At 41.9% G+C, this 21,321-nt stretch overlaps 1 protein-coding gene across 2 annotated transcripts in view; it reads right to left on the bottom strand.

Annotated features, from left to right (window-relative positions):
* The window catches only part of setd3 (SET domain containing 3, actin histidine methyltransferase), a 130,161-nt gene that overhangs the window by 103,014 nt on the left and 5,826 nt on the right, over positions 1–21,321 (bottom strand). Inside the window, exons 2-3 of one of the 2 annotated variants that reach the window (XM_067991971.1) lie at positions 20,940–21,019; positions 5,877–5,983 (exon numbers count right to left, since the gene is read on the bottom strand). In XM_067991971.1, coding sequence (XP_067848072.1) covers positions 5,877–5,983; positions 20,940–20,992 — 160 coding nt within the window. In that variant the 5' untranslated portion in view covers positions 20,993–21,019. The remainder of the gene's footprint in view (positions 1–5,876; positions 5,984–20,939; positions 21,020–21,321) is intronic. The other variant, XM_067991972.1, reaches the window with a different exon arrangement.

A 21,321-nucleotide genomic window follows, 5' to 3' on the forward strand; every position in this document is an offset into this window, starting at 1 on the left:
CAAAAGGTTGTTAACCTGAAAGGCAACATAATCCAGGCTGACACTTCAGTGCATTACTGGGGAAGTGCTGCACTGTGAGAGGTGCCGTCTTTTGGATGAGAAGTTAAGCCAAGGCCCCATCTGCCCTCTCAGGTGACATAAAAGATCTCATGGCATTATTTAAAGAGCAGAGAAGTGCTCCCAGTATCCTAGCCAACAGTTATCCCACAACAAACATTTAAGAGAGATTATCTGATGATTTATCTTAATGCTGTTCATGGGACCTTACCGAGCGTTTGCATACTTTTTTTTTTATTCGTTCATCGGATGTGGGCGTCGCTGGCAAGGCCAGCATTTATTGCCCATCCCTAATTGCCCTTGAGAAGGTGGTGGTGAGCAGCCTTCTTGAACTGCTGCAGTCTGTGTGGTGAAGATTCTCCCACAGTGCTGTTAGGAAGGGAGTTCCAGGATTTTGACCCAGCGACGATGAAGGAATGGCAATATATTTCCAAGTCGGGATGGTGTGTTGCTTGGAGGGGAACGTGCAGGTGGTGTTGTTCCCATGTACATGCTGCTGTTGTCCTTCCAGGTGGTAGAGGTCGCGGGTTTGGGAGCTGCTGTCGAAGAAGCCTTGGTGAGTTGCTGCAGTGCATCCTGTGGAATGGTACACACTGCAGCCACGTTGCGCCGGTGATGAAGGGAGTGAATGTTTAGGGTGGTGGATGGGGTGCCAATCAAGCGGGTTGCTTTGTCCTGGATTGTGTCGAGCTTCTTGAGTGTTGTTGGAGCTTCACTCATCCAGGCAAGTGGAGAGTATTCCATCACACTCCTGACTTGTGCCTTGTAGATGGTGGAAAGGCTTTGGGGAGTCAGGAGGTGAGTCACTCGCTGCAGAATACCCAGCCTCTGACCTGCTCTTGTAGCCACAGTATTTATATGGCTGGTCCAGTTAAGTTTCTGATCAATGGTAACCCCCAGGATGTTGATGGTGGGGAATTCGGCGATGGTAATGCCATTGAATGTCAAGGGGAGGTGGTTAGACTCTCTTGTTGGAGATGGTCATTGCCAGGCACGAATGTTACTTGCCACTTATCAGCCCAAGCCTGGATGATGTCCAGATCTTGCAGCATGCGGGCTCGGACTGCTTCATTATTTGAGGGGTTGTGAATGGAACTGAACACTGTACAATCAGCAGCGAACATCCCCATTTCTGACCTTATGATGGAGGGAAGGTCATCGATGAAGCAGCTGAAGATGGTTGGGCCTAGGACACTGCCCTGAGGAACTCCTGCAGCAATGTCCTGGGGCTGTGATGATTGGCCTCCAACAACCACTACCAACTTCCTTTGCGCTAAGTATGACTCTAGCCACTGGAGAGTTTTCCCCCTGATTCCCATTGGCATCAAATTTACTAGGGCTCCTTGGTGCCACACTCGGTCAAATGCTGCCTTGATGTCAAGGGCAGTCACTCTCGCCTCACCTCTGGAATATCAGCTCTTTTGTCCATGTTTGGACCAAGGCTGTAATGAGGTCTGGAGCCGAGTGGTCCTGGCGGAACCCAAACTGAGCATCGGTGAGCAGGTTATTGATGAGTAAGTGCCGCTTGATAGCACTGTCGACGACATCTTCCATCACTTTGCTGATGATTGAGAGTAGACTGATTGGGCGGTAATTGGTCGGATTGGATTTATCCTGCTTTTTGTGGACAGGACATACCTGGGCAATTTTCCACATTGTCGGGTAGATGCCAGTGTTGTAGCTGTACTGGAACAGCTTGGCTAGAGGCGCAGCTAGTTCTGGAGCACAAGTCTTCAGCACTACAGCCGGGATATTGTCGAGGCCCATAGCCTTTGCTGTATCCAGTGCACTCAGCCGTATCTTGATATCACGCGGAGTGAATCGAATTGGCTGAAGACTGGCTTCTGTGATCGTGGGGATATCGGGAGGAGGCCGAGTTGGATCATCCACTCGGCACTTCTGGCTGAAGATAGTTGCAAACGCTTCAGCCTTGTCTTTTGCACTCACGTGCTGGACTCCACCATCATTGAGGATGGGGTTGTTTGCAGAGCCTCCTCCCGTTAGTTGTTTAATTGTCCATCACCATTCACGACTGGTTGTGGCAGGACTGCACAGCTTTGATCTGATCAGTTGGTTGTGGAATCGCTTAGCTCTGTCTATAGCATGTTGCTTCCGCTGTTTAGCACGCATGTAGTCCTGAGTTGTAGCTTCACCAGGTTGGCACCTCATTTTTAGGTACGCCTGGTGCTGCTCCTGGCATCCTCTTCTACACTCCTCATTGAACCAGGGTTGATCCCCTGGCTTGATGGTAATGGTAGAGTGAGGAATATGCCAGGCCATGAGGTTACAGATTGTGCTGGAATACAATTCTGCTGCTGCCCTACAGCGCCTCCTGGATGCCCAGTTTTGAGCTGCTAGATCTGTTCTGAATCTATCCCATTTAGCACGGTGGTAGTGCCACACAACACGTTGGATGATGTCCTCAGTGCGAAGACGGGACTTCGTCTCCATGAGGACTGTGCAGTAGTCACTCCTACCAATACTGTCATGGACAGATGCATCTGCGACAGGTAGATTGGTGAGGACGAGGTCAAGTAGGTTTTTCCCTTGTTTTGGTTTGCTTACCACCTGCCGCAGGCCCAGTCTGGCAGCTATGACCTTCAGGAATCGGCCAGCTCGGTCAGTAGTGGTGCTACCGAGCCACTCTTGGTGATGGACATTGAAGTCCCCCACCCAGAGGACATTCTGTGCCCTTGCTACCCTCAGTGCTTCCTCCAAGTGGTGTTCAACATGGAGGAGGACTGATTCATCAGCTGAGGGAGGGCGGTAGGTGGTAATCAGCAGGAGGTTTCCTTGCCCATGTTTGACCTGATGCCATGTGATTTCATGGGGTCCAGAGTCAATGTTGAGAACTCCCAGGGCCACTCCCTCCTGACTGTATATCACTGTACCGCCACCTCTGTTCAGTCTGTCCTGCTGGTGGGACAGGACATACCCAGGGATGGTGATGGAAGAGTCTGGGACGTTGGCTGAAAGGTATGATTCTGTGAGTCAGGCTGTTGCTTGACTAGTCTGTGGGACAGCTCTCCCAATTTTGGCACAAGTCCCCAGATGTTAGTGAGGAGGACTTTGCAGGGTCGACTTGGTTTGCCCTTGTCATGTCTGGTGCCTCGTGGTCCAATGCCGGGTGGTCCATCCAGTTTTATTCTTATTATGACTTTTTTTAAGTGAGATTTTACAACTGAGTGGCTTGCTAGGCTATTTCAGAGGGCAATTAAGAATCAACCACATTGCTGTGGGTCTGCAGTCACATATAGGCCAGATCGGTAGGTTTCCTTCCCTGAAGGACATTAGTGAACCAAATGGGTTTTTACAACAATCCGGTAGTTTCATGGCCACCATTACTGATACTAGTATTTTAAATCCAGATTTTATTTCGTTAATTGAATTTAAATTCCCCAGCTGCCATGGCGGGATTTGAACTCGTGACTCTGGATTATTAGTCCAGGCCTCTGGATTACTAGTCCAGTAACATAACCACTATGCTACTGTACCCGTTTACAAGTGACTACACTTTTAAAAGTACTTAATTGGCTGTGAAGCGCTTGGGATGTCCTGATGTCATGAAAGGCACTATATAAATACAAGTTCTTTCTTTCTAAACATGTCTAACCAAGATGTGGAGATGCCGGTGATGGACTGGGGTGTACAAATGTACGGAATCTTACAACACCAGGTTATAGTCCACCAGTTTGATTTGAAAATCACAAGCTTTCATCAGGTGACGAAGGAGAAAGCCTCCGAAAGCTTGTGATTTTCAAATAAAACTGTTGGACTATAACCTGGTGTTGTAAGAGTCCTTTCATGTCTAACCAATGCAGAGCTGCAATTAACAATGCCAACAGGATGTTGAACTACATAACCGCTATAGTAGAATATGTTAAAAAAGGTAATGACCAAATTTTATAGCCATCTGGTCAGACTGCACCTTGAATACTGCATTTTTGTAACTATGTTAAAGGTGCTATATAAATGCAAGCTTTTGTTGTTATTGTTGTTGCATCCTGTGCTGGTCACTGAGACATGAGAGACATTCAAATGCTGGAGGCAATGCAGAGAAGAGCCACGAGGTTGATCCCTGATATCAGGGGTCAGAGGCTTTTCAGCCTGGAAAGCAGGCATGTGATATAGGTATACAAGATTGTTGGATTACAGAAAATGTTAACCATCTGTATTACTTTCAATGAAACTGCAGGATTAGAACTAGGAAACATGGGTTCAAACTAGCAAATGGCAATTTTACGACATATACTGGAGAATTCTTCTTTGCACAAAGAGTGATCGACATGTGGAATAGATTTCCAAATAGAGTAGTGGAGGCAAAAACCCAGGAAGCAGTGGGGGGGGGGGGGGATATTGGTACCATTCTGTTTGGATTTACTCAGATAAACCAAACACCTCATTTGTAATTATCACGTGATCTTGTAAATTTGCTCCCTGTTTTGTGGTTTTCTTTAGACAAACTAACAGTAGTGTAGCACACAAGTCATAATGGAGAAATCGGAACGGCAAATTTAAAATCATCAATGACAATCATTCAAACTTTTCCTCGCCTCAATAAGTAACAAAATAAATCACCTTTATTTTCATGCCATCTCCCTTTTTTTAAGCAATGTTGTAAGCAGTCAACAAATCTTGATGATAATTGTAGTTTAATTAAAGGACTGAAAATGGAAGCCAATAATCAGAATAAGGCTCCCGGCATGTATACTTGGACTCCAACCAATGAGAATAGGGTCAGTAGTCCTATTGACGAGAGTTCTTGGGTATCTGCCAATTTTCAGGCATCAACCCTCGTGTGTAAAGGCATCAAATGGCTCTATTTTGAATTGTGGGCAGCCAAATGATTCTAAAATAGGAATATCAGATCTTGGAACAATATGTGTGAAGAATTAAAATTAAGGTGTGCTTTTGCAAAAGGGTTTATTTGTAACAAAACTGTACCAGATAATTCCAAAGCCTCTATGGAGGAAAGTTTACTGGCAACTTAACAACTAGTTAATCAACTACTTGCAGTCAATCTGCGTTAAGGATTTAACAGTCGGTTTCAAGCTAAAATCATAACAAAGCCATAGTGTTAGGTTCATTGAATATTTGAAACTCATGCACAAGGCTGAATGCTTCATAACTGTACCCAATTGTTATTCCTTGGTCCAATTTGTATTTCCACAACTGCTCATCCATGCCCTCCCTCCTCAACTCTGATAACTAGACATTCAAAAATACTGAAGCACCTGAAAAATGTGTGTTTATAGCCAGGGTTCAAATTGCACTCCCCAAATGACTTCCCAGCTTCAGCGAACTGAAAAAAAAACTGGTTAGCTCTCGCAAAGTATTCTTTTCATCCCTCAATCCTGGTTCCTTCTTGGTTTCGGTTTCTTCCTTCTTGCTGTATCTGATCTTTTGTGGCCTGTTTCAGGTGTACTTACCCCAATAAATTACCTTATTGAGGATATAGATTTTGATACACACAATGTATAAAAATATTTGAGATTTGCTACTTAAAGTTCAATTAACAATTTTTTTGCTAAATGAAAATTAGCAGCTTTTCAAAAGAAAATTACATTTGCTAAGTGGTTCCCAATTTCTGGAAAATTTTCCAGCACTGAATAAGACCCTATTTTCAGACTCACTGGGGGTAATTTTAACTTTATCACTAGGTGAAAAACAGGCGCTAGCAAATCACCAGTCCAGGATTTTGGGAAAGAAAATCAGGCGAGGTGTAAAACGGGCTGCCAATTCGCGATCACCCAAGTTAAAATTACCCGCAGTGTTGTGAATGGGCAAAGGATTTGAAGTCAATTTAAAAGTATACTTACTCTGTAGCAGTTCTGTTATCAGATTCATTATTTCCTTTGTAGAAACAGTTGCTGTAGCTCCACCTCCTGATTTCTGTGTTTTGACTCTACTTTTCTTGCCCATTGTTCTGTTGTAAAATAAAGCAGCACAAAATCTCACATTAATTAAATCTACAAACATTCAAAAAGTCCAATGTCTACCGCTGTAAGCCCCTCTACTATTACAACTTTTTTCTTTAAAAAGTGAAGCCTCAAACATCTTGCTGTTAGAGTACATCTGTCCATCTGAGTTGCTGTTTATTACTGTACCTGTAGCGGAGAATGGTTTTATGTCTTAAAGCCACAAAACTGGCAAGTTATGCTGGGGTTCAAAGCTAAAAATTCACCTTAATTCTATTTCCTACTATCTTGCCCCTGTACTTAATATAGCAACTGAAAATTATTCTGGCCAATGTTTCCACTATTAATTTGTACTAGAGAGAGTTTTTTGTACCAAGAATGATTAACATTATGTTGGCCCTTCAAAGCACAGGATCAGTGTGGAAATAATCATACATTAAATAAATATGACCCTAAATGCATCAATGGAAAAATCCAATCTGAAATAAGAAATAAAATCTACAAATCCTGCAAGGAGAAAGGGAAATGGGACAAATAGAAGAACAAATGTGGCTAGAGGAGAAATCTGTATTAGGACTCCTCGTGCTTGTAATTTACGTTAACAAACTAGATTCAGAAGCTAGATAACATCTGGGAATTTGATCAGTTTACAACAAATTGAGGGCAAGGGCACTCAAAGACATACAAAAAAAGTTATACCCAACATATAATTGGGCTAACCAGCAGCAGATGAAACTCAGTATGGATAACTGTAAGGTGAAGAGTAAATCTGAAAAAGATATAAGCAGACTTAGAACTTAACATGTCCAGCAACTGCAGAACAGCAATGGAATGCTGAAGTATAACCAAAACAGTAGAGTACAAGCCAGAGGAGTTAATGTTAAAACTGTACAATGTTTTGGTCAGACCACACTTTGAGTACTGGGCCCAATTTTAGTCACAGAGAATTCAAGAACGACAACCTAACCCTTGAGGTGGTGTATCGAAGAGCTATGAAGCTAATCCCTCGTGGTAGAGGACTGAATTATGAAGGAAGGCCAGAGCTATTCAGCCTTGAAAGCAGGAACCAAGAGGGGACCTCATAGGGATATTTAAAATAGTAAATAATTCAAGCCAAATTGTGACAGTAGGACAAGGAGTCACAAACGAGCAAAATGCAAACTTATGATTGATGACAGTTAGTTCTGCTTTGTGCAGTGATCAACATGTAAACAAACTTCTGGGTAGGCCAAAAGAGCCAAAAACCCTAGAATCATTTAAGAAACAGATGCTGCAAAAGGGGAGAAGGGGAAGACTGTAGGATCTTTCTGGATGAATGAGCTCAAAGGGGCTAAATAGCCTTTTTTGATATTTAGCTTGTGATTAAGGCATGAATGGATTTGAGGAATATGGTAAGAAACAAAGATGGGTTGAGATGCACCAAAAATAAAGTGGGTGGGCTTGTTGGGATAGTTGGCCCTTTACTTTGCCCGAAATTTACTGTGTTGATTGCTAGGTACTCTGAAGAAAAGACCAAAACAAGGCAAGAACAATTTCAAAAATCCATTGATGTAAAGTGCAGTGTGCAGTTGATTCGGCTCGGGCTAACAGTTACGAAACTCAGCAGTTTATCTGTGATACCACAGCCCGTTCTGTGACTAATTTCTCAGGCTATCCCCTAAAATGTTAAACTGACCTGAAATAACAGCGTTGATTTCTAAAATTAGCAGTTCACAAAGATTGGCAAGTCTGCAATAGTTAACTCTGATTATTATAGAATCTAGATGTGCCTCTCTTATGGCAAGTGACTTGGTGCAAAGTAACATCCCATGACAAATCCCGCAAATTTCTGCACTTACTGTGGATGGCATGATTTGCTGTCATTTTGCATAAAATGTCCTGGAGGTTGTGAAAATACTGGTTTTGGAGTGCAGCTGACTAATGGATCGCTTAGTACAACAAATACGTTGCCCCTAGCCACTGTAGAATACAAGGAATTTTTCAGTGTGGCACAAAACAAATCTATGGACAGGCCCTGCGAATACACAGGGTCTGCTCAGACGAGGAGGAACGCGATGGACACCTACAGACGCTGAAAGACGCCCTAGTAAGAACGGGATATGACGCTCGACTCATCGATCGACAGTTCCGACGGGCCACAGCAAAAAATCGCATAGACCTCCTCAGGAGACTAACACGGGACGCAACCAACAGAGTACCCTTTGTCGTCCAGTACTTCCCCGGAGTGGAGAAACTACGCCATGTTCTCCGCAGCCTTCAACATGTCATCAATGAGGACAAACACCTCGCTATGGCCATCCCCACACCTCCACTACTCGCCTTTAAACAGCCACCCAACCTCAAACAGACCATCGTTCGCAGCAAATTACCTAGCTTTCAAGAGAACAGCGTCCACGACACCACACAACCCTGCCACGGTAACCTCTGCAAGACATGCCAGATCATCGACACAGATACCACCATCACACGAGAGGACACCACCCACCAGGTGCATGGTTCATACTCCTGTGACTCGGCCAACGTTGTCTACCTCATACGTTGCAGGAAAGGATGCCCCAGAGCATGGTACATTGGCGAGACCATGCAGACGCTGCGACAACGGATGAACGGACACCGCGCAACAATCGCCAAACAGGAGGGTTCCCTCCCAGTCGGGGAACACTTCAGCAGTCATGGACATTCATCCACCGACCTTCGGGTAAGCGTACTCCAAGGCGGCCTTCGAGACACACGACAAGGCAAAATAGTCGAGCAGAAATTGATAGCCAAGTTCCGCACCCATGAGGACGGCCTCAACCGGGATCTTGGGTTCATGTCACGCTACACGTTACCCCACCAGCGAACAAATGTTATCTGTTTTTAACATAACGGGTCAGTTGCTGTCTTTTCTATGTTTCTACCTCTCTATCTCTGTTTTTTTTTGTTTGTTGTTTTTTTTGGTGATTTGTATATTCTGAGACCTGGCAGGTAACACCTGTCTGTCTGCACACTGATTGCCTTGGCAACGGGCAGTTGAAAAAACTGTCTGTACTCACCAAGCATTGTTCTGTGAATTATAAATGCGATTTCATTTCGAGGATTTCATTTTCACATCGTTCACCTGACGAAGGAGGAAGCCTCCGAAAGCTTGTGAATTTAAAATAAAATTGCTGGACTATAACTTGGTGTTGTAAAATTGTTTACAAAACAAATCTGGCAGAGGTTTTCAATGGCTAGAATCCTTCTTTCTGCTCTAAATGCACCACCTTTAATCTTATTACTGCATCAAAGTAGGTGGCAGTGTAAAATTAGTGCTGCATAAGAAAACAAAATAATCATGCCGTTACATTGCTATTGATGAAAAATACATTCACAGCAATGTTTTTTATAGACTGATGGTTGCCTGATTTAGTTTTAGGAATTCGGAGACTCTGGTCAACTTTGAGTTCAGTTGTACTGCAATAATGGAAAGTACATTTTTATAATTTATAAAATCAATGATGACAAGATTTCTTCTTAGGAGTGGTAATCAATAAGGTGAGATAGAACTGGCAAGGGCAGTTTATTTATTTATTTTTTACAAACCCTATACTGATAACTGTCTCAATGCCTGTGATACCTTCCGTTTGAGAGACTCTTCAGCAGAAATCACTAACCAACCAGATTTCCATTCCTAAAACTTATTCCAACAACTTGCATTTATATAGCGCCTCTAACGTAGTAAAATATCCCAAGGCGCCTCACAGGAGCGTTATTTGTACACTTTACAATCCTTGCTTCAAATGGCCAGTCACCCAAATAAACTTGAAAGCCCAAAATGTTATTACAGATTTTTGTAATTACAAACTTAAGTTTCTGAGTGTGCGCTGCGAGATTCAACTCATGTGCAGGAAGCTAAAAGATGGAACCTAAATGGTATTTGCAATAGGCTAAGTTATCATAAAATCAAAACAAACCATCTTTTGTTTGACAGAATGACACATTGCTACAAGAGTCCGAAAATGAATGTGGGATAATAGTCAGCAGTTTAGCCTAATTTAGTAATATTTGGCGTTCTATAGACCTGTCTGCAAATGGACGCAATACATATAACAACAGTCTCCAAAATGTTACAGAATATTTCAGATAATTTAGGATCTGCCCCAAATTTGAAACATTTCAAATTTTGCCTTTACTGGAATGTAAATAAAAACAATGGATCCATATTGGTACACAGGTTTGACAAAATTGTGCAATATTGCAGACTTTTGTTTTATTTCAACAGCAACAACTAGGATTTATATGGCACCTTTAATGCGGAACATATGCCAAGGGGTTAACGGGGGTGGGGGAAAAGAGACGAAAAGGATAAAGGAGCAGACTCCGAGCCATGATGTGAGGGTTAGGAAAGGTGACCGAAAGATTGGTTGAAAAGATAGGTTTTGAGAAGGTTTTTAAAGGTGCAGAGAGAAATGGAGAGGTGGAGGGGCTTGGGCAGGGGGCCCCCCCAAGGTGGCTGAAGACTCTGCCACCAATGGTGGGACAAATAGAGGGGAGGATGCACAAAAGGAAGAGTCATAGGGCCAAAGTGTGATCATTTTTATAAATATCAACAAAGGTTCCACTGCTGACTCAAAGTTTCCTGTAGCTAAAAGTTTCTTCTTAATATATCTGGCCTGCCAAGAGCAAATTGACCATCTGCTAAAGTATAGTCATAAGTAAAAGGAGTTGAAGCTGTTTCACGAGACAGACATTAATAGGCGGGAGATGTGAAAACAGATGCAGATTAATACCATGGACGCGCTAGAGCAGAAAGTTAGCACAATTACAACACAATTAGAAAACCAGTAAAACAATAATTATCAAAATTAGCAGGTTTTTTTTTTAAAGTCACACACAATTAAAAGTACATTTTGCGACAATTTTGACTTAATTGCCACACAATCTCTTGGAGGGTTTCAAGCCAATGACAGCAAGCACTCGCTTTGCAAGATATTCCTTCCCTCCTGTCCCCAAACACAGTTTGCTGAAAAAAATTACAATGTGCAATTTAAAATGTGTCCTCCCAGAGAGTAGATATCCCTTTGTATCCAAACAGCAGCCTGCTAGAGATGTGTCATGTCCCAGTCAGCTGGATAAGTTCCCATCAGATGATGCATCCAGCAGGTTCATCTCCAGCCAGCTGCATTTACACTGAGCAGGGATCAGCTTCCTTCCAGATCCCAAATGCTGATACAAACATGACAACATTACTATTAAAAAGTTCTGTATTGGCCAGACAGCTTTCGAATTTATTGCAGTAATTAAAGCCTCCATGAAGATAGCTCTATGCAACTAAGCACAAACACCAGCAGGTCAATCTGACATTAGAAATACAGGATGCCTCACAATCCCAGAGGACCCAGCTCAGTGCTTGCTAGGTCTGCTCATTGAAAACAGCCCTCTGCAAGAAGCAAACTAGTACAACTCTCGCTACTAGTTGCAAGCTGTATTCCCCTTCTATGACAACTTTAGATATTTGGGCACCTGTGCAACATTGAAAGTTATGAGTCTAATCTCACTCCTAAGATCCCTTCCAATGTCTCCACGTGCTAATTCTATTTCCATCATTGTGTATGTAGGTTTCTCATTCTCAAAATATTTTGTATTTGTGAGATTAAATTTCATTGACTATTTGAGTAACTGATCTAAATCCTTCAGCAAACTGTTAACTGCATCTTCTGCCTCTAGTTTCCCCATTTTGGCATTTTGAGTGTAATTGTTCCCTAGTGTACATGCTGGGTAATGTCATTACTGAAAGAGTTTGTGTAATAAACAAATGATCATGTGCCTGATTAATGTCTGTTCATGACACAGTAAGAGAGTCAAATTGTATCAAAAAGTAAATGGAATGTTCTTTTCAGTAATTAGTTGTTCTAGTCCATTCATGAATCTCAACTTCCTTTCACAGTGTTCTGAGTAAATCAGACTTGAGTACCCGCAGCCAGCAATTAAACAAAAGATAAGACACGACAGGTACAATATGACCAGCTGGATCAGTTCCAGACTGTAGTAAGCCTTGTACAATACTGGGATCACAACCAAGGCTTTCCTATGGTAAGAGGAGAAGTACACCAAAAAATGAGTAATATGTTCATGTAACAAAAGATACGATTTAAAATACTGAATCTGTACTAATTATTATTAACTCTAACATTCTTTTTAAGTTACAAACAACCAATATCAACATCCTTTACCTGTTTTTTCCTCCCTTTGGTTAAATGTTATGAATAAATCCAGCCAGTACAAAGCTAGTTAGACAAGCTTGCAGTATTACTATTCATTTTTTTAACCAATTCAAAATGAGAGCTGTTGCTCCGGTCAGCTCTTCTTAATTGACAAAAAAAAAACTGAAAGACCGTACAGGAAGCTGAAGGATCGAACTCCATGCACATACAGCTTCATCAATCCTCCACCACAGTAGAAGCAGACAATTACACTGCACACTCCTTCCTTGTTCCATTACACAAATACTGATGTGGAGATGCCGGTGATGGACTGGGGTTGACAATTGTAAACAATTTTACAACACCAAGTTATAGTCCAGCAATTTTATTTTAAATTCACAAGCTTTCAGAGGCTTCCTCCTTCGTCAGGTGAACGATGTGAAAATGAAATCCTCGAAATTAAATCGCATTTATAATTCACAGAACAATGCTTGGTGATTACAGACAGTTTTTTCAACTGCCCGTTGCCAAGGCAATCAGTGTGCAGACAGACAGGTGTTACCTGCCAGGTCTCAGAATATACAAATCACCAAAAAAAACAACAAACAAAAAACAGAGATAGAGAGGTAGAAACATAGAAAAGACAGCAACTGACCAGTTATATTAAAAACAGATAACATTTGTTCGCTGGTGGGGTAACGTGTAGCGTGACATGAACCCAAGATCCCGGTTGAGGCCGTCCTCATGGGTGCGGAACTTGGCTATCAATAGCCAAGTTCCGCACCCATGCACACTGATTGCCTTGGCAACGGGCAGTTGAAAAAACTGTCTGTAATCACCAAGCATTGTTCTGTGAATTATAAATGCGATTTCATTTCGAGGATTTCATTTTCACATCGTTCACCTGACGAAGGAGGAAGCCTCCGAAAGCTTGTGAATTTAAAATAAAATTGCTGGACTATAACTTGGTGTTGTAAAATTGTTTACAATACACAAATACTGACACTGGACCAGCAAATGCAGTAGAATGACACAAAATAGAAATGTTCACAGGGCAGAAATATTAAATAATTGCCGATTATAACCATTTGATTCTTTAAGCCCCACAAGTCATCAATGGAACTCATTTTTTGTTTAAAAGACTAATCTTTCTAACTCTAAAGATTCCCCAACCATTATGTAAATTTTTCCATCCCACTAATACTTTCAAAGCTTTAAGCAATGTGCCATAGAAGCAGGGATCCTTTGCAGCTACAATTCATGTAGATCACAGTCACAAGCTGTACAGACACATAAAAACTGAACTGGGGTGTTTCATTAGTAGATGCTTATAGCCAAAGTAAAAATGGAACTGATCATCTTACACTTATAACATGATGTGATATAAATAATTCAGTCACTTCTTAGAAATTGTCCAACTTTACACAGGTTATCAGCAATACTTCAAAAACATCGACATTTTATTTTCAAAATCAACACTAAACTTAAAGCAAAATATACTGTGTTCTGTTCCAATCAAGTAAATGCAGATCACATTGTTTTCTCACAATTTGTTTGGTTTTTCTGCCTCTACCCAGCATCAGAATGGTCCCATTCACTTCTTCTACTCCTAGCAATAGTATGTATTTGGGGGAGCAAGAGGGAAAGTTTATACAACAGCCTAGGTTTCCACATTCCACAAGGATGTAGTGTAATAGAAATTTGTTGATTTTTTTTTTCCAACTCACTTTACAGTTTAATCAAAGAACAAACCTTTCTACCCCTCTTAATGTGTCGGGTCAACATTTTTGGATACAGAGGTTACACAGGGAGACAGTACAGACTTGAACTCAATCAATACATTGATCATTCGAAGGCTTCACATCATTGGAGATCTGTTACATTTGCACCGTAAACATAGTGCACTTTTCATAGCTTTCAGGATTTAACAATACAGCAGACTTTGAAACTGTCAACCACACCATCCTCCTCGAACACCTCTCCTCCATTGCACAGCTCAGTGCGACTGCCCTCACTTGGTTCCACTCTTACCTATTCAATCAGCAATCAGTAGCTAGTGGGGTGCCGCAGGGATCAGTGCTGGGGCCTCAACTATTTACAATATATATCAATGACTTGGATGAAGGAACAGTGTCTTGTGGCCAAATTTGCTGACGATACAAAGATAGGTAGAAAAGCAAGTTGCGATGAGGACACAAAGTGACTGCAAAGGGATATTGACAGGTTAAGTGAATGGGCAAAAATTTGGCAGATGAAATATAATATGGGAAAATGTGAAGTCATCCACTTTGGGAGGAAAAATAAAAAAGCAAAATATTATTTGAATGGAGAAATACTACAAAATGCTGTGGTACAGAGGGATCTGGGTGTCCTCGTACATGAAACACAAAAAGTCAACTTACGGGTGCAGCAGGTAATCCAGAAGGCACACGGAATATTGGCCTTTATTTCTAGGGGGATGGAGTATGAAAGCAGGGAAGTCATGCTACAACTGTACAGGGTGCTGGTACATAGGAACAGAGGAACAGGAGTAGGCCATTCAGCCCCTCGTGCCTGCTCCGCCATTTGATAAGCTCATGGCTGATCTGTGATCTAACTCCATATACCTGCCTTTGGCCCATATCCCTTAATACCTTTGGTTGCCAAAAAGCTATCCATCTCACGTTTAAATTTAGCAATTGTGCTCGTATCAATTGCCGTTTGCTGAAGAGAGTTCCAAACTTCTACCACCCTTTGTGTGTAGAAATGTTTTCTAATCTCGCTCCTGAAAGGTCTGGCTCTAATTTTTAGACTGTGCCCCCTACTCCTAAAATCCCCAACCAGCGGAAATAGTTTCTCTCTATCCACCCTATCCGTTCCCCTTAATATCTTATAAACTTCAATCAGATCACCTCTTAACCTTCTAAACTCTAGAGAATACAACCCTAATTTGTGTAATCTCTCCTCGTAACTTAACCCTTGAAGTCCAGATATCCTTCTAGTAAACCTACGCTGCACTCCCTCCAAGGCCAATATGTCCTTCCGAAGGTGCGGTGCCCAGAACTGCTCACAGTACTCCAGGTGCAATCTAACCAGGGTTTTGTATAGCTGCAGCATAACTTCTGCCCCCTTGTACTCCAGTCCTCTAGATATAAAGGCCAGCATTCCATTAGCCTTCTTGATTATTTTCTGCACCTGTTCATGACACTTCAATGATCTATGTACCTGAACCTCTAAGTCCCTTTGGACATCCACAGTTTTTAACTTCATACCATTTAGAAAGTACCCTGTTCTATCCTTTTTTGATCCAAAGTGGATGACCTCACATTTGTCTTCACTGAATTCCATTTGCCACAATTTTGCCCATTCACCTAATCTATCGATATCCCTTTGTAATTTTATGTTTTCATCTACACTGCTTACAATGCCACCAATCTTTGTGTCATCGGCAAACTTAGATATGAGACTTTCTATGCCTTCATCTAAGTCGTTAATAAATATTGTGAATAATTGAGGCCCCAAGACAGATCCCTGCGGGACTCCACTAGTCACATTCTGCCAATGTGAATACTTACCCATTATCCCTACTCTGTGTCGCCTTTCGCTCAGCCAATTTCATAACCAAGTCCGTACTTTTCCCTCGATTCCATGGGCTTCTATCTTAGCTAACAGTCTCTTATGTGGGACCTTATCAAATGCCTTCTGGAAGTCCATATAAATAACATCCATTGACATTTCCCTGTCCACTGCTTTAGTCACCTCTTCAAAAAATTCAATCAGGTTTGTCGGGCACGACCTACCTTTCACAAATCCATGCTGGCTCTCGCTGATTAACTGAAAATTCTCGAGGTGTTCAGTCACCCTATCCTTAATTATAGACTCCAGCAATTTCCCCACAACAGATGTTAGGCTAACTGGTCTATAATTCCCCGGTTTCCCTCGCTCTCCTTTCTTAAAAAGCGGAGTGACATGTGCAATTTTCCAATCTAGAGGGACAGTTCCTGAATCTAGAGAACTTTGAAAGATTATAGTTAGGGCATCTGCAATCTGCTCACCTACTTCCTTTAAAACCCTGGGATGGAAACCATCTGGTCCTGGGGATTTGTCACTCTTTAGTGCTATTATTTTCTTCATTATTGTTGCTTTACTTTTGTTAATTTTATCGAGTCCCTGTCCCCGATTCAATATTAGTTTTCTTGGGATTTCCGGCATGCTATCCTCTTTTTCTACTGTAAATACTGACGCAAAGTAATTATTCAACATGTCCCCCATTTCCCCATTGTCAACGACAATATCCCCACTTTCAGTTTTTAAGGGGCCAACACTGCTCCTGACCACCCTCTTTTTCCTAATATAACTATAAAAGTTCTTTGTACTGGTTTTGATATCCCTTGCAAGTTTCTTTTCATACTCTCTTTTTGTAGCTCTTACTATCTGTTTTGTGACCCTTTGTTGATCTTTGTATCTTTCCCATTCGCCAGGATCTGTGCTATTTTTTGCCTTTTTGTATGCCCTTTCCTTACGTCTTATACTGTCCCTTACCTCTTTAGTTGTCCATGGCTATTTTTTTTGGCAAGTAGAGTTCTTGCCCCTCAGGGGTATAAACTAGTTCTGTATCTCATTAAAAGTTTCTTTAAACATTTCCCACTAATCATCAGTCGTTTTACCCATTAACAGATTTGCCCAGTTTACTGTGGACAGTCTCTATCTCATGCCATTGAAGTCGGCCTTACCCAAGTCAAGAATCTTAGCAGCTGACTCACTTTCTTCCCTTTCAAACACTACATTGAACTCGATCATATTATGATCGCTATTGGATAGATGTTCACACACAGTTAAGCTGTTAACTAAATCTGGTTCATTACTCATTACTAAATCTAGTATGGCTTGCCCCCTTGTTGCCTCTAGGACATACTGCTGCAGAAAACTATCCCAGACACACTCAAGAAATTCACTACCTTTCTGACAGTTGCTAGTCTGCTTTCCCCAATCTATGTGAAGGTTAAAGTCCCCCATTAAGACCACTATGCCTTTCTTACACACTTGTCTAATCTCTGCATTTATACAATCTAGCACTTCAGAGCTGCTGCCAGGGGTCCTATACACAACTCCCACTATAGTCTTAGATCCTTTCCTATTTCTCAATTCAACCCATAAGGTCTCTGTTGGCTGTTTACCTCTCGTTATATCCTCCTTTATCATTGAATTGATTTAATTTCTAATCACTAAGGCTACTCCTCCCCCTCTTCCATTTTCCCTATCTCTCCTGTAGACCTTATAACCTAGTATATTTAGTTCCCAATCCTGACCATCCTGCAGCCATGTCTCAGTAATAGCTATCATGTCATACCCTCCAATTTGAATTTGAACCTGTAGTTCATTTAATTTATTCCTTATGGTGAGATCACTCCTGGAGTATTGCGTACAGTTCTGGTGCCCTTATTTAAGGAAGGACATACTTGCATTGGAGGCAGTTCAGAGAAGGTTCACTAGGTTGATTCTGGGTAGTGAAGGGTTGTCTTATGAGGAAAGATTGAACAGGTTGGAGTTTAGAAGAATGAGAGGCGATCTTATTGAAACATACAAGATTCTGAGGGGACTCGATAGGGTAGATGCTGAGAGGATGTTACCCCTCATGGGGGAATCTAAAACTAGGGAGAATAAGGGGTCGCCCATTTAAGATGGAAATGAGGAGGAATTTCTTCTCCCAGAGGTCGTGAATCTTTGGAATTCTTTACCCCAAAAAGCTGTGGAGGCTGAGTCATTGAATACATTCAAGGCTGAGTTAGACAAATTTTTGATCAGCAAGGGAGTCAAAGGATATGGGGAAAGGGCAGGAAAGTGGAGTTGAGGTAAAAATCAGATCAGCCACGATCTCATTAAACAGCAGAGCAGGCTCGAGGGGCCGAATGGCCTACTCCTGCTCCTATCTCTTATGGTCTTATTATCATAGCCAGAACATCTACAGCAATGGTTTCTCTTCTCACCCCTTCACTGTTACCTCTGGAATCCCCCAAGGATCTAGCCTTTGCTCCACTCCCCTTCCTCATAGAAGGATATGCTGATCGGGCGCAGATGAAGTAGGGTGATGGAAGGCTCATGTGGAGCATAAACACCGGCATTGACCTGTTGGGCTAAATGGCCTGTTTCTGTGCTGTAAATTCTTACGTTGTTCTATGTAATACATGCTGCCCCTTGGCAACACCATCCACAGACAAAGGGTCAGCTTCCACTTGGATTCTGATAACAACCAGCTCTAGCCCTCAATCACCTCTCAGTTCCTCCACTACCTCTGTATTGTCCAACATTTAGTCCTGGATGAGCCACAATATCCCCCCGCTAAACATCGGGAAGATTGAAGCCATCCCTTCATGTCCCCTCCCATGAACTCCGACCCTTGCCTCCAATTCCATCACCTTCCCCAGCAACTGCCTCAGGCTGGACCAGACTGCTTACAACCTGCGTCCTTTTCAGCCTTGAGCTGAGCTTCCAACTCCATATCACAAAGACCGCCCACTTCTACCCCCACATCGCACACCTCCGCCCCTAACTCAGCCCATGCTTTTGTCTCCTCCAGACTTGATTATTGAAATGCTCTCTTGACCAGCTTCCCATGCTCCGCACTCTAAACATCAGCTCATCCAAAACTGTGGTGCCTGTGTCCTATCCAACACAAAGTCCCACTTGCCCATCACCCCTGTCCTCGCTGACCTACATTGGCTTCCAGTCCCCCAACACCTCAAATTTAAAATTCTTATGCTTGCATTTAAAACCCTTGGTGACCTTGTCCCTCCCCATCTCTGTAACCTCCTTCAGCCCTAGAACTGTCCCCCTCCAGAATTCTGAGTTCTTCTAACTCTGGTATTTTGTGCATTCTCCGCTCTCCCTTTGCCCCATTATTGGCAGCTGTGCCTTCATCTGCTAAGCATTGTTCTGTGAATTATAAATGCGATTTCATCTCGAGGATTTCATTTTCACATCATTCACCTGACGAAGGAGGTAGCCTCCGAAAGCTTGTGAATTTAAAATAAAATTGCTGGACTATAACTTGGTGTTATAAAATTGTTTACAATTCATCTGCTAAGGTCGCATGCTCGGGAACTCCCTTCCTAAAACCCTCTCCTCCTTTAAGACGTCCTTAAAACCCATCTCTTTGACCAAGCATTTGGTCATCCCATCTAATAGCTCATTCTTTGATTCGACATCCTTTTTTTTGTTAAATTTACACCTCTGTGAAGTGCTATGGGTCATTTCTGTACATTAAAAAAGTGTTATATAAATGTAAGTTGTTTTGCTGTGCGGCTACATGGAAATACCCAGACCCTTCCATTCAGACTTTCCAGTGCATTTGCAGGATCTTTCTTTGGATCACAACTAGACACAGGATAAGTAGTAAAATAGCTTCTGAGGTTTGATAATATATGGAAAAATGTATAATTGGAGAGGCTGCCTACAGAAAAGAATGCACATCAGGACCTTACTGTCATTTCATGAGAAATTATTTACAGTTACATGTACAGTAACCAATTCTCATATACCTAGGAAATGGAGACCAATTACATTGAGTGGTATTCCACCAAAAGCCTTCCCCTCCGCCCACACCCCAGTCATGTTTAAAACGGTGTTATAACGTAACTCCAAAATGCATTCAAGGGCTTAACTTGGGGAACCAGCTTATGCCTATCTTAGATGCAAATATAATCCGATTTGTTCAATTTCTCACCCCACCCCTTTTCAACTGCTTCTTCATTTTAATAAACAGCAGTGCAGGAAGGTTTCAGATTTGATTCCTGATAGATGCTGAGTTAGCAGATAAAAGCATGGTGATACTAGGATACACAATTGTAAGATTATCAAATATCTGAAGCTGTTTCAGTGTTTTTCCTGTGATTGAAAAGTATAGTTGTGACTTAAAGGAGGGATTTTGCAAACACTCTGGTTGGGAAAGAGAAGAAAGAATATAGTCAGAGTTTCTGCTTCTGACCAATATCCTGCAATCTTACTAGAAATATGTGTGAATGAGTGTCAGGTGAGGATGGAATCAGGCTTGGTGCTGATGCCACCTCTCCCCATGGCTGAGTAGCCTGCCAACACTCACTGTCTAGGCCAATACATGAAGAATGATCACTTGGGCAAGGATGACCAGTGCCTGTGCTGCAGAGCAGACAACACCTTCTGGATAAGGAGGAGGAAAAGGAATGGCAGAAAAGAGGCAAGTTACATTAAAAAAAATTAACTTCCGAGTAAATCACTTCAATACAAACAGCCCCGTGTCAAAATTCACTGTTGCGGAATGAAGGCATAGAGCAGTGATTTTCAAACTTTTCTGTGGTAGGGGATCCTCTGCAAATATGGACACTGGTAGAGACCCCTGTTCTAACTTCTGAAAAAGATAGTGTCAGCTACCCAAACCAATCCTTGCAGAAATGTGGATAATTAGTATACAACAACAGAAACAACATGCCAAGAAATAGAGAAATCTGATGGCAAAATCTGACCCTGGGGACCCTCGTGAATCTCCTCACACATCCCATAAAGTTCAGTGACCCCAGTTTGAAAACATATGAAGTGGAGCAACAAACATACAGCTAACTGGAAGCACAAGTTAAGATTCCTAACTGTAGTTTATTACTATTATACATATGTATGTAAATCTCAAGGCAAAAAGTAGTTTTCAGAAAGAACAACTCTGCCTTAATAGGAGAGCAACAAAAAAGAATGTTCCTTTGGAGTAACAGAAATGAAAGATTGAATTTTATGCCTGACACATCTCAGGAATACTTTGCTCCTTTAATACTTTTAACTCCAGGCCCTGGCTTACCTCCTTTTCAGTGCTCCCAGATCGTGACCAGACTTTTCCTGAACACTATGCATTTTCCCTGTATTTTCTTGAAGGTTTTCCTGTACACATGTGTGCAAACACACCAAGGAAAAAAAAAAGTATGGAAACAATGAACGGTTAAGACATTTTCAATCTGAGGTTACAATGTAACACACACAATTTACTGTCCCTTTAAAGGAACACCATCTTCATGAAGAAATGTTTGGCAAGCTTTTTTGTTTGGAGCCAAGAAAAGCCAAAAGAACCATGTGTCATTTTGTCACAGTGATGCACTTTGTTTTGACTTGCATCATCCTGTTGCATATCGTAAACAAATAAAAAGTTTGCCCAACACTTTATAAAATGGAGAGTCCAGAACTAG

The sequence above is a fragment of the Heptranchias perlo genome, chromosome 10 (genome assembly GCF_035084215.1).
Source record: "Heptranchias perlo isolate sHepPer1 chromosome 10, sHepPer1.hap1, whole genome shotgun sequence".
Taxonomy (NCBI): Eukaryota; Metazoa; Chordata; class Chondrichthyes; order Hexanchiformes; family Hexanchidae; genus Heptranchias; species Heptranchias perlo.